At 42.3% G+C, this 18,047-nt stretch overlaps 1 protein-coding gene across 1 annotated transcript in view; it reads right to left on the reverse strand.

The window, feature by feature from the left end:
- Nucleotides 1-1,454: 1,454 nt before the first annotated feature.
- LOC130905478 (multidrug resistance-associated protein 1-like) overlaps nt 1,455-18,047 on the reverse strand; it is a 56,252-nt gene continuing 39,659 nt past the window's right edge. Inside the window, exons 21-31 of the mRNA XM_057818934.1 lie at nt 15,763-15,871; nt 15,481-15,688; nt 11,202-11,512; nt 10,941-11,140; nt 7,788-7,914; nt 7,298-7,399; nt 7,082-7,228; nt 5,405-5,563; nt 5,181-5,347; nt 4,063-4,257; nt 1,455-1,667 (exon numbers count right to left, since the gene is read on the reverse strand). Coding sequence (XP_057674917.1) covers nt 1,559-1,667; nt 4,063-4,257; nt 5,181-5,347; nt 5,405-5,563; nt 7,082-7,228; nt 7,298-7,399; nt 7,788-7,914; nt 10,941-11,140; nt 11,202-11,512; nt 15,481-15,688; nt 15,763-15,871 — 1,834 coding nt within the window. The 3' untranslated portion in view covers nt 1,455-1,558. The remainder of the gene's footprint in view (nt 1,668-4,062; nt 4,258-5,180; nt 5,348-5,404; nt 5,564-7,081; nt 7,229-7,297; nt 7,400-7,787; nt 7,915-10,940; nt 11,141-11,201; nt 11,513-15,480; nt 15,689-15,762; nt 15,872-18,047) is intronic.

Below are 18,047 nucleotides of genomic sequence, written 5' to 3' on the forward strand. Positions count from 1 at the left end.
AAAAATGCCCTGCATCGCGTGAAAATTCCGGTCATTTTGATGTTCGAATGGTGACGGTGGGTCAAAAGGTTTGGGCTGCGCGGTGTCCCAAAGAAACGCCATCAAAAAAATTTTTTGAAAGGAATTTTACTATCTGGGCCTTTGCCTTGCAAAGCCTTATCAAACTAGAAATTGCAATTTCTGGAGAAATAACAATGGGCTATTCCTGTTGATTTGGGGACATTTCGGGGACACGTCATCTTGCATGGCTGTTAACGGCATCGACTTACTTGGGCACCAGTTGAATGTCAATGGACTGTAATGAGAAGTTTTTGCTCAAAAATCACAACCACACAGGTTTTTATGCCATTGAAAATGAATGGGAAATTTGGACGTAAATGCCCGCCCATGGAATGGATGTGCATGACTGTCGATGGCATCGACTTATGTGGGTGCCAGTCGAATGTCAATGGGCTGTCATGGTAAATGGTCAAAAATCACAAAGACCTATGTTTTCCTGCCATTGAAAATGAATGTGAAATTTGGACGTACATGGCTTCCAATGGCATCTCATTAGAAATGAATGGGACAGTTTTTGGTGAGTTTTGGGAACCTTACGTTTATGCCAAATTCTGTATGAAACTTTTATGCTCCTTACTACCCTGTAATTTTTTATGTCTAAATTTTGTGATTCGGTCCAAAATTATTGGACAAGTAGCAAATTGTTTGGGTTTTTTTTTAAACCCAAGTCTACGGGCGAACGAAATATTTTGGGGGGGTCATTTGAAAAATTATCTGCGTCACGCGAAAATTCCGGTCATTTTGATATTCAAATGGTAACGGTCCATCCACCGTTTTGGGCTGTCATCATGTTTTGCACATTTCTTGTTTTAATTTTTCAGTTTTTCGCCAATTTGCAGTTTGCACTTCCTATAGATTTTAGGGCTTTTTCGTGGCATTTTCTGTACTTATCGGGTCATTTTTTTTCCCCATTGAAAATGAATTGGGCCATTGGAAATACTGTCAATGGGCAATTTGGATGGAACTGTACATTTTTAGCAAAAACTGTACACAACCTTTGTGCACCATGATGTCTTGATTTTTTTTTTCAAGGCGAAATCGAGAAAAGAGACCTTGTGTTGTGTGAATTTTTGGAACGTTCCGAAGTTGGACCGGTGAAAATTGGTCAAAGTGTGTGGCTGTGCGAAGCGACGAAAAAGGGGAAAATAGGAACATTTATCTCCACAACAATTTGTATAAAATGCACTCATTTGAACACAACAGCAATCTCAAAGTTGATGACATGGATCATGTGTTTCCATCCATTGGCGCAGCGTGGAAAAAGTAGCACGTCTTATCAGCTTGTCCAACAGGAAGCGACGACCCGGGGGTCAGTGCGGGTCGCCATAAACGTCCTACCCGCCCAGCACACACACAAACATACACATGCACGTGTGCGCGCATTAGTTGTCACAGCGTGTTTATTTTTGTAACTTGACAGCAGATTTTGAGGCGATTGGATGGAAAAGGACAAGGTGAAATCTATTGCTTGAAGTGGTTGTTTCCTACCCACACTCTATCAAAGCAGTCCTGCCTGTTGGCACATGAGATAGAAGTGCCCTTGTAGTTGGATGAGCTGAGCGGGGGCGTCCATCTCCACAATGGTGCCACGATCCATCACCATGATCCTGAAAAAAAACATTTCAATTAACTCAAGTTGTAAATCAGGAGGTTTCATTAACCGTGTACCATCCGTTTGGACCTTATGACGTCAATGGCAGCCAGTGAGTTAAATGAGTGCCCTTTAAAGTGCTTATGACAGCAAAAAGCATGTTTATTTCATATTTTACGTGGTATTTTAAGCTGAATAAAATGAAGCACTTGGATGTGTGTGGAAGCGATCGATTTATTTCTTCAATGTTTTGAATCCCGCGCCATGACAATGAGTGACTTCCTGGATTGAGGAAGAATGCGAATGTGACGTCAGATGGGTCACCATGTAACAATACAACCATTACTATATAGCATGCAGAAGGAAGACGGATTCAGCTGATTTTGCGGATTACTTCGTTTATTTTTTGCGTCACGTCAGCCCAATGTGTTGCAGGCTTTTGTTGCTGCACCAGAAGCGTGTGAGTCTTTTTGGGTTTCAAAAATTTCCCATTCATCTTGGAGAATGGCCAAAACAACTGTGGGAGCATTGGACCAACGAGGAAGTGAGTAAACTAAGTGTTTTGTATTATATTAAATATTGAGATCATAGCACACGTTTTGTTAGGTTTTGTGTTGGTTTTCTCCTAGTGTGACTTGTCCCTTTGATTGCCCATTGATTTCACCTGTTGTGCCTGCTCCTAGTGAGTCTTTCAACCTGCATCCTCATGTGTTGCCCAGCTGTTCCTCGTTGTCTCGTTACCCCTTGTCAGCTCCCATTTTCTTTTCACTCCTTGTTGCGTCATTGTCTATGTCAATGTCATTGTCGAAGTCCTGTCCAAGCCCTCGTGTCCCTCCGATAAAGTAGTTTTGTTTGAACCTTGCCTTTTTGATCCCCAGTACTTTTGGTTGTACTTTGTGTTTTTGTTAGTGATTATTAAAAACTTTTTTTGAGCTCACCGCCACCTGCCTGGCTGCTTTTCTTTCCCTGCATTTGGGTCCACACAACCTGCCTGCATGCGTTTCCCTGACACGTTTTAATAACGAGATGGCTTGCATTTTGTGGCTGACAATGCTCCTTTTTCACTGACAAGGCCAATCGGCCGACGACCGGCGGATTATCACACACCGTGATCACTTCCACCCCCTTAGTCCTCTTCGTGTTCCCGCCAATAGACTACACTTATCGTCTTGGTCTCAGGCAGCCACGCGCTCCTCCAACGTTGGCTAGTTTGTCCAGCAGTCATTCTCCAGCTGCGTCCCCGGCAATGAGCATTCCTGTCGGGGCCGCAGCAGGGGAAGGACGAGCGGAAACTTGCTCGCCGCCTGGGGCTGGCCGATCGGTAAAGGCTGTCGCCCTCGTCGCCTTTTGTGACATGAGTCGGGGTAGTTTTGTGTGATTTTTCATTTTCGAAAGGCGAAAAAAGATTGGAAGAGGCACTCGGCGGTCATTCTCCAGCTGCATCCCCGGCAACCAGCACTCGTGCCGGGCCGCAGCAGCAGAACAACGAGACCTAACTTGCTCGCTGCCAGGGGCAGGCCAATCGGTGAAGAAAATCAACCCCCCCCCCCCCCCCCCCCCGCTTTCGTGTGATTTGTCGTGTTCGAAAGGCGAGAAGGAGACTTTATACTAAGACGCAACCCGTGAAATGTCTGCGTAAGCTTTGTGTCAGTTGACCCGGGAAATTGCTTTCACATACATGGGCTGCCTGTTTAAATCCTTGGATTTTAACGCTGTTTCGGTGTACGTGAAAGGGGCTTAATTAGATTTACAGGTAATAACCAGGTAATGAACGAGTTCCGTTCCTATGCTGGCGATGTAACGTGAATTTCCGCGTAAATCGGAATTAACCCACTAAGTAAATCTCGAAATAATTATCCAATAAGTCCAAAAGTAATGTATTTTGTTTAATGATGGAGGACACACTGCATTCTGGTGAAAAATCAGACTCAGACGTCTGACATGGATAAAAGATAGCTGTGCTCTGGTTTGGCCCACATAAGGCTGTAAGTTGTTTCAGCTAATATATGTTTGTGTATGTATTTGTAATTAGGTTTACAACTACAGTTTGTGGAGTTAACGTGTGAGCGATTTGCTATGAGAATTGTATATAAGTTAGCATTTGTATCATTTAAGATAGCGGACTTCTGTTAGGCAAATTAGGGTAATTTAATCTAGTAAATTTACATATTGATCAGACTAAATGGACGTTTGAATACCAATTGTGTTGTGTCACATGTTTTATTGTTAAAATACTTGTAATTTTGAACATAAGTGTACATATGAGTGTTACAGTTTTACAAATTGTCAAAAGTGAAGGAAGTCAAAAGCTATTAAACGCACAATTGTCTTGTTTGCTATCTGTAAAGCTAAACAACTTAGTTTAGTGAGGACAGAACAGTCCAATCCGTTTGAAGTATTTTGAACCTAACCTGTCGCAGTCCATGACGGTGTTGAGTCTGTGGGCGATGGTGAGGACTGTGCAATGCTTGAAGTGCGTCCGGATGGTGGACTGGATCAGCTGGTCCATCTCCACGTCCACGGCAGCCGTGGCCTCGTCCAGGAGTAGGATTTTGCTTTTCCTCAGCAGAGCCCTTGCCAGGCACAGCAGCTGCCTCTGACCCACGCTACAAGCGCAGAGATATAAAGTTGACAGCCAATAGTTCTCATCTATTCACTGGCCACCCCACTGGCTAGTTCTGCAGATCAGGGGTGTCAGACGGAAAAAGTCGGTGGCATTAGAAATTGGCATCAGTCTGAGAGCAACGGACTGAATATGGACAAAGTACGGCGTCACTCCCAGCTAAATGTCTCCAAAATAAACAAGCATACCGGCGTGTTCTCTTAAGGTAAGTTGAAGCTAATGCTAGAGGCTAACTAGCGAGCTGTCTTGTCTAAATTGAAGACAACTCTAACTTCATGAACATTCATAAAATTGCATATTAAAGTCGTAGTTACTGTTGTCGAATATTATAAATTACTTGGATAACGTCTAAGTAGAGCTGTTTCATTAGCTAAGGATAGCTAACTAACTTCATGTCTTAGTTCGGAGTCCGTTCTACGAGTGCGGTAACATTAATGAGATTCTTTCGCTTTTTAAGTAAACAGAGAGTCCTATTAAGCGCCCTGAACGTGTATCGTTTTTTTTTTTTCGTGTAACATTTTGTGAACAGACACCTTTGTATCTCAGGCTTTGCTTTGCTGTAAATGTTAAACATGTATTCCTCGATAACTTGCCACACTTTTTTACATGTTCAATATAACTTTCAGCTCCCTCAATCTGGAAGATTTTTTACTTGTATTGCTATAAAAAAAAAAACTCCAAACACTCCAGCATACGTCTGCCTGCAATGGCTGTGCTGTCGGAGAGATGAAGCTTGGTTGAAGCTTTTGCAAATGTTCAGTTGAGACTACAAAATGGTCATGATCACATGTTAAAAAATTTGCAAACCGACACGAAGATCCTTCGTTTAGGTTCTGCGTTTCGGTGCGCTAGTTTCGCCATTGGACCACTCTTGGGGAAGTGGATGACAACGGTCCGGCGACCTACCTGAGGTTCTCACCCCCTTCGGAGCACTGGTGCTGCAGCTTGTCGGGCAGCGCTGACACAAAGCCGCCCAGGTGAGCCAACTCCAGAGCTCTCCAAAGCTCCTGGTCAGAACACTCGTCGAATGGGTCCAGATTCATCCTGAGCGAGCCCGAAAACAACACCGGATCCTGTTCGGGGGTCAAAGGTTAGCAGTCAAGCTAATGGAGAAATTTAGGATAAAGCACCTGGGGAATGATGGTGATTCTGGAGCGAAGGTCCCGAAGGCCCAGCTGAGCGATGTCCATTTTGTCGATGTAGATTCGCCCGCTAGCCGCTTCCAGAATGCGAAAAATGGCCAAAGCTAAGGACGACTTACCCGCTCCCGTCCTTCCCACGATCCCCACCTACAGAGAATTGGAATTAGCATTAGCCAGTATGTGGAATACACTACTGCGAGTAGAACGGCACACTCCACTGGTACACCAAACATTGATTCTTTGCAAAGCAAAAGTCCCTCACATAATAAATTCATCAACCAGAAATGAACCAGAATGGCCCCAAAATGAACGGGAGGTGACTCAATATTTATGGAAAGGGATCCGAGAATACCCTAAAATAAGCAGGAAATCACCACGAAAATGTATTACATTTTTATGTGTAGTTAGCTCGCATCTTCTTCCTGCCTTCGACGGGGGCGGACGTGTTTCACCTCATCTCCTGCGCTCTGTTATCTTTGTCAGTCTACTTTGTCAGCTTTTTTTGTATTTTTCCTCTGTGGACCAGCTGCTGCTGACTCTCAACTTGAAACATGGATTTCATTAGTTGGTCCCTCAGCACTATTGACAAGATTTTTTCAACAAAACACAGTGCTCCAGGAGAGCCGTTCTGCCCGTAGGGGACCTTTGCTGCGGGCTACGTGCGAGATTCATGGAAGCACTGGCAAGCCCGCCTGTCTCACAGTTCTCTCCATGGAAGACGTCGAGGATATCTGGCCGATTGGTATGACGGTCGCGGAGGTCCTCCTGTTTGGCTTGGGAGGTGTCCTACTGTACTGGAAAGTTTCCAAGACGACAGCTTTCATGGAAATTGGCAACTTGACCACTGATCTAACGTTGCTATTCAAGGCTTTGGAGGACCGGTTGGAGGCCCGTTTGAAGGCCTGGATCGTGACCTTATTCACGGTCTGACCCGGGGATAGATGGAGAGAGGAGGAGTCCATCGGGAACCAGCTTACGGAGCTGTCTTGTCGGACCGCTAACGTTGGTAGTGACCTAGGAGCCCTGCGATCCGGACTACGCCTTGATGATTTATTCAAGACTTTGGAGATCAGGCTTGAGGCCCGGATTGGAACATTAGACCGCCGTTGCATGGCTCAATCCGGGGAGGGATGGAGACAAATGGAGAACATCGCGCTCCAACTGGCGGAATTGTCGAGACAAACTGCGAATGTTAGGAGAGCCTTGCGGGAAATGAGATCTGCCCTTCGCCCTGATGTGCGCAACTGACTGAGGACAACTGCACTTTTTTGAACATTCGAAATTCTGATTCAGCTTAATATCTCCCTATCTGACTCCCCTCTGCCCCTTCCTTATTTTGTCTGCACGCACACACAAATACTGATATTCAAACACATTCCTTCTTCCCTCCAAATCTGCTCTTGTCTTTTCAAAGTATCACTGCCCCTCCTACACGTCATGACTGGGAAGTTTCTTATTGTCATATAAAAAATTCCTGCAGGTGACCTGTGCGTCGTGTCATACCCCTGCTATGTTGTATGATATGTGTGTTCACTGTAACTTGCCTGCCTGCAACTGCTCTATCATTTCTGAAGAAGAGACAGATAGCTGCAGGATGGTCGTCTATCACTGCCATTTAAGGCGATAGACGTCCAATCCATTCGGACTAAGCAACGTCAATGTCACCTTCTCTTTATCCCGGATGCTGACGGAGATCCCCTTCAAGGCCCAGTCCAGACCTTTCCGGTACTGCAAGCCGTAATCCTCGAACTGGACAGTTCCCTCGGCGGGCCAATCGGCCGCTAGGTGAGCGTCATCCCTCAGCCAAGCCGCCTGAGAAGACAAACGCCAGCCAGCTAGTGAAGACAGGAGAGACAGAGATTCTCCAGAGCAGGACCCCACCTCTTTGGGCGTGTCGGCGTACTCCTTGACTCTCTCCACCGACACAATGTTGTTCTCCACGTCGGTCCAGGATCGAACGATCCAGCTCAGGATTCCCGTCACCTGCGCGGCAAACGAGCAAATGTCAGTCCCGGAGAAAAAACAGCAATTGTCAAAACTAATACCCTAAAGCGGAAGTTCAAAATTTTTGACATTAGGCTTAATCTTCGAGTTATCGGGAGTTTAATTAGTCGGTGGAGTTGATTTCTACAAATTCAGTGTAGATTTTCGTTATTTATTCATATCAGGGCTCCAGAGTGGCTAAGCTAGCACGAGTCAATGGTCCCGTCCTAGCATGCCAATTAAAAAAACAATATTAACAGATCTAATATAGTCAAATAAATTCAAAACGTTGCTTAAAATACCCATGCAGCCAAAACAATGTCACACCAAACTCATTTTAAGAGCCATGTGATTGGACGTCTATCAAGAGTGATTGAGAGGGAGTGACCTGGAGCGAGTGTGAAAGCGCCAAACCGACGATGCCCGGACTGAGCTGGTCCCGACTTTGCACCGAGAAGATGGCGGCCGCCAGAACCAGAAGATTTCCCAGAAACTCCAGATTGACCGCCAACCATCTAACAGACGGAAGGACATCCGGTATAAGAAGGAAAATAATCCAACAGAATAAAGAAATTCGGAAGTGTTCGTCAGGATACTTGCAGATGGCACAGTCATTATTAACCACTTACATTTAATCTCGTTACTTGGGTTGTTCCGATCATGTTTTTTTGCTCCCGATCCGATCCCGATCGTTTTAGTTTGAGTATCTGCTGATCCCGATATTTCCCGAGCCGATTGTTTTTTTTTTGCTCCCGATTCATTTCCAGTCATTCCCGATAATTTTTCCCGATCATATACATTTTGGCAACGCATTAAGAAAAAAATGAATAAAACTCGGACGAATATATACATTCAACATACAGTACATAAGTACTGTATTTGTTTATTATGACAATAAATCCACAAGATGGCATTTACATTATTAACATTCTTTCTGTGAGAGGGATCCACAGATAGAAAGACTTGTAATTCTTAAAGGATTAAATGTGACTTTGTATATTGTGACTAAATATTGCCATCTAGTGTATTTGTTGAGCTTTCAGTAAATGATACTGTAGCCATTTAACTGTTCTGCCCAAATGCATGATGGGAAGTGCAACCATGACTGTGCGTCGTGGCACCAATTGATATATCTTCTCTGCGTTGGGAAGTAACATGGGGTGTTAAGGAAAAGATCAACCACTACCGATCTTCCTCACATTGTTTCCCACGACATTTCTAATTGTTGAGAGAGGGATTTTAAGGCTTTAGCCAATTAAAAAGAGGCTCCAAAGACTGGCAAAATTCTCTCCACTTATTTTACCCTGTCTGTTAGCTCTATATATAGGTAAAACGGCGCCATTATAGATTGAACGCAACAATGCGTGAGTGGATCGTGCAGCGCATGCGTTAATTGCATTAAATATTTTAACGTGATTAATTTTTTAAAATTAATTACCGCCATTAACGCGAAAAATTTGATAGCCCTACATTAAGCCAAAACTAAAGACTCTGGATGAATGTAAGACATTTTGTCTGTAACGTTAAATACAATTAGAAAACGATTTAATTAAAAAATATATATATATTTAAAAAAGGCATGTCCGATATTTTTTTGCTGATTCCGATACTTTGAAAATGACGTGATCGGACCCGATCGACATCTTTACTCGTTACTGTAACAAATGAACTTGTCACTTTTGTTCAATTAAATTTGTAAGTAGAGGTACCACTATATTTGACATAGAGTCGATACTACTGGAAAGTAGGGATTTCAAGCTCCCTTCCTAATACTTTTATAATGAATAATATTTTGTAGTAACTACTGTTGTACGATATACCGGTATCAGTATAGTATTGCGGTACTTGCTTTCAAAAAACGGTACTATATTACCTCATTTTAGTACCGACAAAAAAATGTCATGTGTTTCGAGCGTCGGAGAATGTTGTGTGTGTGCTGTGCAGCAGGCAGCAGCAGCGCTGCACTCACTCGCTCTGACTGTGCTCTGCTCCTGTGTGGGCGGACCGACTTCCCCCACCCCTCCCCTCGCCCCTCACAGCAAAGCAGCAGCTCATAGCAACAGTTCAGCTCGGGGAAAGATACGAGGAAAAATGACGGCAGCTCCTACAGAGGCGCAGCCTACAACTAGCGGGCTGCAAAACCAGCCAAGGCTCGTTGAGAAAGAAGACGCACGAAGCGAAATATGGAGGTACTTCGCTTACCGTGCCGACGAAGAAGGAAACGCGGCGGACACATCAAAGCCCGTGTGTAAAAGATGCCATAACGCCACACAAGCGAAAGGTTCCAACACATCCAACTTGGCGAAACATCTTGCGGACAACCATCCCGATTTGTACCAAGAATTCAAAGAACGACAGGTAGCGAATGTGAACGATAACAACACACAACATGCCTTCAAATAAGTCCCAACGAGTATTTGTCCCACAATAGCCTACTCGTGTATCAGTGAAACACGAGGCAATAAACGCAATGTGCTCACAGAACACGGAATCTCCACCAAGGAGCATATGAGTCAAGTAAAGTAGCCTATCAAAGATCAAAAAGTTTAGCCAACATCAGAATACTGCATGCCATGTAAAAGATTTATGGCCCTCATTTGCCATAGCGTTTGGTATGCAGTAGGCTACTCTGATGAACATCCTAATATTTTCAATAATCAAATTATATTAATGTTATACTAATTCATTGGCAAAAACGCCTAAATGTTTAGAAAAAAATACACACATCATAAACCACCACTATACTGCCAGTCCCAAGCCAGTCTACTTTAGTAGCCTAAACATTAACTGTAGTGTGTGTGTGTGTGTGTGTGTGTGTGTGTGTGTGCGTGCGCTCTCTGTCCCTCTCTCCCATCCTTTCTAATCTCTTGTGAACACTTTTTTTTTTTTTGTTGAACCTAAAGCTCAGGAGCTGCAGCCAAGTACAGTACTTTTATTTTTTGTTAAAAAAAAATAGCTGTGTGAAAATATTTTTTTATTTAAAACAAGTTTGTACAGTTCATTCTATTGATGTGTGAATTGTGAAGACATTTTTATTTATTTTTACATAAAGTTCAGGAGCTGCAAGTACAGAGAGTATTTTTATTTAAAAAAAACATAGCAGTTGTTGTTTATAACTTTGAACAGTTTACTTTGGAACACAGTTATTGTTACTTATATGAGGTGATCTAAGATTTGCCTATAGCATTTTCAGTACAACTAAAAAAGTAGGAACCAGGATAACAGCACCATTTAGCGGTCTGATGTCACACTGGAGATGTGACAGTTTAACATTGTTCAAAATAAAAATGTTACTACAAGAGTGAACTTCAATAAAAGAAGTTTTCAGTTCCAAGTTTTGTCCTCTCTATTCCAGTATTTTTTCCCTGATGTTTTAGGTTTTTTGCGTGGTATCGTTTAGTATCGGGTATCGAGGTATTTAGTCAGGTATCGGTATCGAACTCATAATTTTGGTATCGGGACATCCCTAGTAGTAATGCTAATCTTTTTGGGCTACTCTGCCCATCTCTCTCCAAACTAGAATGGGACATGTCGGAGGCACCTGGTAGCCACGAAGCGCGGGAAATAAGCTTCCTGGTTCTGGTCGATGCGGCGGCGGGCCCGTTCTTGGAAACGTTCTTGTTCGCCGAAGGCTCGGATGACGCAGACACCCTGCACCGTCTCGTTGAAGTGACTGTAGACGGGCGAGCGACTGACTGCCTCCAGTCGCCGCAGCTGACAGGAGGCCGCCACGTAGAAGCTCTGCGCAAGCGACAGCGGTGAAACAGACGTTGCGGCATCTGGGGCTACGGGAACGGCTCACCTGCACGCAGACGTAGAGGCAGGCAAGCGGAAGCAATACCAAGCCGCTATAGGGCGTGGCCACCGTGACGATGACGCAGACTTCCAGGAGCTTGAACAGGTAGCCCAGCATCATCTTTAAGCCTTCGGGAATCATGCAGTCGATGGCGTCGATCTCTTTGGAGAAGCGGTTCAGGAGGTTTCCGCTGGGGGTGGCCTCGAAGAAAGACATAGGCGAACGCAGGACGTCGAGGAGCAGATCGGCGTGTAGGCGGCGCGAGGCTACAATCCCGCCCAAGGCCACGGCCAGGCTCGTTCCGAACATGGCCAAACCTGAAATAACAATAGAGGGTCTCATCCATTGGAAACAGGAGATGGATAGAACGCCTAACGCCATCAATGGCGGCCAATAATTATACAGTGGGGCAAAAAAGTATTTCATTGTGCAAGGTCTCCCACTTAAAAAGATGAGAGAGGCCTGTAATTTTCATCAAAGATATACCTCAACTATGAGAGACAGAATAAAAAAATCCAGAAAATCAGTTTGTCAGATTTTTAAAGAATTTACTTGCCAGTTATGGCGGAAAATAAGTATTTGGTTAGGAACAAAAGTTCATCTCAATACTTTGTTATTGTCCCTTTTTTGGCAATGACAGAGGTCAAAAGTTTTTCTGTAAGTCTTCAAAGGTTTTGACACACTGTTGCAGGTATTTTGGCCCATTCCTCCATGCAGATCTCCTCAAAAGCAGTGATGTTTAAGGGCGCAACACGGACCTTACTTGCAGCTTGTCCTAAAAGTTCCCTAAAAGGTGTTCAGCTACGCAGCAGCAAGACTTTTAACAGGAACTAATAGAAGAAAGCACATCACCCCTGTGTGCCAAGCCCTTCACTGGCTTCAAGTCGAGTTTAAAATTAAATTTAAAATCCTCCATCTTACATTTAAAACCATTAATGGTTTGGGGCCATCTTATTTCACAGATGCTCTGGTTCCATACCGCCCTAACAGAACACTTCGTTCTCAGAATGCAGGTCTACTGGTAGCTCCTAGGGTCTCTAAAAGTACAGTAGGAGCTCGAGCCTTTAGTTACCAAGCTCCTGTCTTATGGAATCAGCTTCCAGCTAATATTAAAGAGGCCGACACAGTCTGCGCATTTAGGATTAGACTAAAAATGTTCCTATTTGACAAAGTTAACGGTCAGGCTAGTTGAAAAGAGACTGGACTCACAGTTCAGTCTAAGCTGCCCTAGGAGCTATAATGCTGAGGGTAGTACAGCCACTTAGTCCTATCCCGTTTTTCACTCTTTCTCTTTTCTAATTCAAATATCTAGTTGATTAGTCTCTTCATCAGTAGTTACCCGGTGTCCCCTTTCCCTCGAGGGGCTACTTTTTCAGCTGCAGCGCCTGACTATCCCGACCCCAGGCTGGATGGACATTCTCGTTGCCCCCCTGTCTCATCTGGCCAGATGGACCCCCTCATGTTCCCTCACCCCATTGCATCTCTACAAACTGGAACTCCCTCTGCTAATACCCATCATCAGTCCTGGTGCATCTATAGCCTGTCCTTCCTGGGAATGGATCTCTCCTAACTGTGGTTCTCCCCAAGGTTTCTCTTTTCCCACTGGGTTTTTTGGAGTTTTTCCTTGCCGCCATGGAGGGTCTAAGGATGAGGGATGCCGAGGACATGAACTCATCTCATTCATCTACTGTATCTGACTCAGTATCAAATTGACTTTGTAAAGCCCTCTGAGACAACCTTGTTGTGATATAGGGCTATGCAAATAAAATTGAATTGAATTGAACTTTCAACTCCCTCCAAAGATTTTCTACGGGTTTGAGATTTGGAGACCGGCGAGGCCACTCCAGGAATTGAAATGCTTCTTACGATGCCATTCTTTGTTTCTCAGGCAATGTGTTTGGGATGATTGTCATGCTGAAAGACCCATCCACGTTTCATCTTCAATGCCCTTGCTAATGGAAGGAGGTTTTCACGCAAAATCTCACGATACATAGCCTCATTAATCCTTTCCTTTACACCATGGGTGTCCAAACCTGTCCCCAAGGGCCGCTCTGGGTCCTGGTTTTTGTTCCTACCAATCGAGCACAGACAGTTTAACCAATGAAGTTTGTGCAAGCAGCACCTGACTGCAATCAAGTGATTACACTTGTGAGACACCAGATTGGTGAAAGGTTGTCCTCATGATGGGTTTGAACAAAAACCCGCACCCACTGCGGCCCTATGTGGAATAGTTTGGACACCACTGCTTTCCACGAATCAGGTGTCCTGATCCCTTTGCAGAAAAAATGTAAAGTTTCCATCCCCATGCTTCACAGTAGGTAAGGTGTTCTTTGGATATAATTCACTATTCTTTCTCCTTCAAACACGAGAAGATGTGATATGGCCCGAACACAAAAAGGATTGGTTCAATCAAAAAAAAAATTTCAATGAAAAATTAAGTGTTCAAATGCACATTTTTCAATCTTAAATATTTTTTCGCATTCAAAAATGTTTTCCATGATTGATTTTTTTTTTTTTTTTGGAAGTGATTTTTCTTTTTGAAAAAAAATATTTTTTTAAGCAACTTATTTTTTGATTGAATAATAAAGACAAAAACATACATAGATCAACATTACTTCAATCAAAAAAGTTGCTTCAATTGAAAAAAAAAAAAAAACGACTCCAATCAAAAAACAAAACAAAAAAAAATCAAATATAGAAAAATAGCTGTCACATGCATTTTTTTGAGTTTCAAATTTATTTTTGAATTTTTTTAATTTAAGCGACTTTATTTTAATTGAAAATATATATTTTGATTGTCGCAACTATTTTTTATATTGAAGCAACTTTTTTTGATTGAATAATAAAGACACAAGTCTACCTCCATATGGCGCCACCCAGGGGATACGATTTTTGACTGGGGTAACTACATTGGCACGACACCGGCGGGCGTACCATATTAAATGGATGACAATCTTGGCTAAAAGTATTGCCTAAGCAGCCCGATTTAGAATTCCCCTCAAGAATGATGGGAAACAAAAAATGCTCATTGTCAACTTATTATTATAAATATTCTTGGAAGTGAATTTTACTGCTTACACTGCGTTTCGGGGTCATCAACATGTGCCCCCCCCCCCCCCCCCCCCCGCTCCAAAAGTCAAACTCCGCTTATGAAATCCATCCAAAAAAGTTACATAATACTGAAATGAAATTAGATCCTAATTAGTATTTCTTTTTCAGCTGCCTTGGCCTCGCCCACAAAAAAAATCTCCAAATATAAGACAATGTCACATCCAGAATGGGCTGCAGATTTGTGCTAGCATGCTATCCACAGGTGCGCTATTCTCTTGTTGAGTGTGACCATTCTGTCAACATGTGCTAGCTAGCTAGAGCAGCCGCTAGGGAGCTAGACATGCTTGACAATTCTGGTTGTGATGCCACAAATAGCATTGCTGAAAAAAAGTGCATTCTTTTGGGTAGAATAATATGAAATGGTTAAAAAAAAAAAATTAAAAAAAAAGCCACATTTGAGTGCTGAATTTGTCTTCGACACGTAAAATGTCATAAATAAGTGCAGTCATTTTGATTTTTTTGTAGGGCTCTCAAAATTATCGTGTTAACGGGCGGGAATTAATTTTTTAAATTAATCACATTAAAATATTTGACACAATTAACGTACATGCCCCACTCAGACAGATTTAAATGACAGTACAGTGAAATGCCCACATGTTGTGTTTTGTGGAGTTTTGCCGCCCTCTGCTGGCGCTTGGGTATGACTGATTTTATAGGTTTCAGCACCCATGAGCATTGTGTAAGTAATTATTGACATCAACAATGGCGGGGTACTAGCTTATTTTTTGATTGAAAATTTTACAAATTTTATTGACGCGAAAACATTAAGAGGGGTTTTAATATATAATTTCTATAACTTGTACTAACATTTATCTTTTAAGAACTACAAGTCTTTCTATCCATGGATCCCATTAACAGAATGTTAATAAATTTAATGCCATATTGTTGATTTTTTGTTATAATAAACAAATACAGTCCTTATGTACCGTATGTTGAATGTATATATCCATCTTGTGTCTTATCTTTCCATTCCAAGAATAATTTACAGGAAAAATATGGCATATTTTATAGATGGTTTAAATTGCGATTAATTACAATTAATTAATTTTTAAGCTGTAATTAACTCGATTAAAATTTTTAATCGTTTGACAGCCCTAATTTTTTTACATGCCCACCATTTCATAGCACCTTAAAGTAATAGCAAGTTTAATTTAGGAGAGCGTTGGGGAAGAACCTTGAGTCAAGCCCAGAGCTCCAAACACACTGAGCCTGAGCTCGTGGTCCATCTGGGTGCCGTTGACGGGCCGGTCGTCGGCCCAGAGGCTCAGCCAGTAGCTGTACGCTAAGGAGGCGGCCTGCTGGAAGGCGCACAGGAAGACGATGGTCATGATGAAGGTCAGGCCCACTGTTCGGAAGTACTCGCCGTAGACTCGCAGCTTCACCTGAACACACGCAGTTTTTGATACGCTCGTCAACTGTTTTGACTTTGGCTCGAGTCAAGTTGAGAAGTACTCACTCTTCCCACGCGGGCCTCGTCGGCCTGAGTGAGTTTGCCCAGACAATCCGAAGGCAGGTCTTCTTCGTGGAGTCCCACCACCTGAACACTCGCGCCGCTCATGTCACAGCTGAAACCGGAACAGGAACAAATCGCCGTGTTTAATTTTCATACAGAAAATAATTACAGTACATCTGAAACAAATGATTATAACAACATATTTGAGAGAAAAAGCATGTTATTTTGCCTCATTCACATCTTAATGTCCGAACATTTAAATATGTAAACTAAAGTGCAATCACATTCGTCAATGAATGGCTTCTGGTTTTTGAAATGTAAATAAACCAATCTATTGTGATAAAACAACAAAATTGCAATAACTGCATTAACCATCAAAGTGAAGTCTAACTAACTGTAGTCTTGAAACAAATATGAATAAGGAAAAACATTGCAATAAAATAATGCAAACTGGTTAAACTTGAAAGTAGCTGGGATCTGTCATGACGGAACATTGCGTCAATGATATCTGGCGCCATCTAGCGTCGTGAATGGGTATAATGTCTAGACCGCGAATATAAGACGACCCCCACTTTTTCAGTCTTATATCAATGCAAAAAACATCATCTTATATTCGGGCCAATACGGTAATAATATTATGTGAAAAAAAGTCATAATATTACAAGATTAAAATCATAATTTACAAGATTTAAGTTGTAACGTTGTGATAATAAAGTCATATTATAGTAACCTAATATGCGAAAAAAAGTCATAATATTACGATATTAAAGTTGTCATATAAGCTTTCAATCGTAATATTATGACATTCAAAGGAAAACTTTTCAGTTTTGGTCGATTTTAGCGACACTGGTGGACAAAAACGGTAGTGTTTTGCCTTAAGGAAGACTGCGTTTCCCATGAGGACCAGCGCACACCGGCTCAGTGTCGTAAAATCCTCAATCAATCAAAAAAACAATCGCCCGGTCGCTTGCAGATGGATTAAACAACATTTCTGTTTCCAGCGGCTGTGTGAAGGATAAATAGTGATAAGGTAATTAATCCAGTTGTGGCTAAACAATAGCATATGATGATAACATCAAAGAAAGCAGGCTTGCATGCCTCCCAGAGTTCATCAACATTCTTGGGTTTCGTCTTGCATGCTTCCTCTTTCATCCTACCCCAGACATGCTCAATGATGTTCATGTCTGGTGACTGGGCTGGCCAGTCCTGGAGGATCTTGATTGAAGTATGCGATGGACCACCATCCTGCTGCAGAATTTGTACCTTTTCATGGCTAGGAATGTAAGAGGCAGCTAAGATTTGTTGATATTTCAGACTATTTATGTTGCCTTCCACCCTGCAGATCTCTCGCACACCCCCATACTGGATGTAACCCCAGACCATGATTTTGCCACCACCAAACTTCACTGTTTTGTGGCAAAAGGTGGATTTTTCAGATGAATCTTCCTCTGAATTACACCACAGTCGGCGCAAATATTGCAGGAGACCTACTGGAGCCCGCATGGATCCGAGATTCACTCAGAAAACAATCTCTACTTCAAAGTTCCTCAAGGCAAAGAAGATCAAGATCCTCCAGGACTGGCCAGCCCAGTCATCAGACATGAACAGGATGAAAGAGGAAGCATGGAAGACGAAACCCAAGAATGTTGATGAACTCTGGGAGGCATGCAAGACTGCTTTCTTTGATGTTCCTGATGACTTCATCAATAAATTGTGTGAATCCTTGCCGAAGCCCATGGAAGTCATACAAAATATTAAATTTGGATCTCACAGCATCCCTACTTAATTCGCTTATGTTATGTAACATATTTTTGTATTTGAAGTACATTTTTTGTTCAATTTTCACACTACTTTATGTAGACGACAAGACTTTTGTCTTGCCAAAATTGGACCTTTCTGTCTTCATTAAATGATAAATATTTTTTCAGTGAAACAAATATTTTTTTGTACATTCAACATCATTTGGGAGGGTTTTAGCTTTCATTTGAGCCATTTCTGAAACCAACTGAATAATTAAAAGTCAGGTTATTAGCAATTGTTTCTATAAAATGGATAAGCGACAACATTTTTGTCAGGGACTGTATTACTTGAATTTCTTAAGATTGTTAAAATTGATATTAAATATCCATATGACCAAATATGTTAGGAAACACATAGGCTTTCATAGGGTGTCCTAATTTTTTCACATGACTTTAGATTTCCTTTATTGTAATTGTAAAAAAGAGAATAAACACAGCAGCCTAAAATGACCTCATTGGCTACCTTGAAAACAACAGACGTCCATTCCA

Source organism: Corythoichthys intestinalis, chromosome 17, assembly GCF_030265065.1.
Source record: "Corythoichthys intestinalis isolate RoL2023-P3 chromosome 17, ASM3026506v1, whole genome shotgun sequence".
Classification (NCBI taxonomy): domain Eukaryota; kingdom Metazoa; phylum Chordata; class Actinopteri; order Syngnathiformes; family Syngnathidae; genus Corythoichthys; species Corythoichthys intestinalis.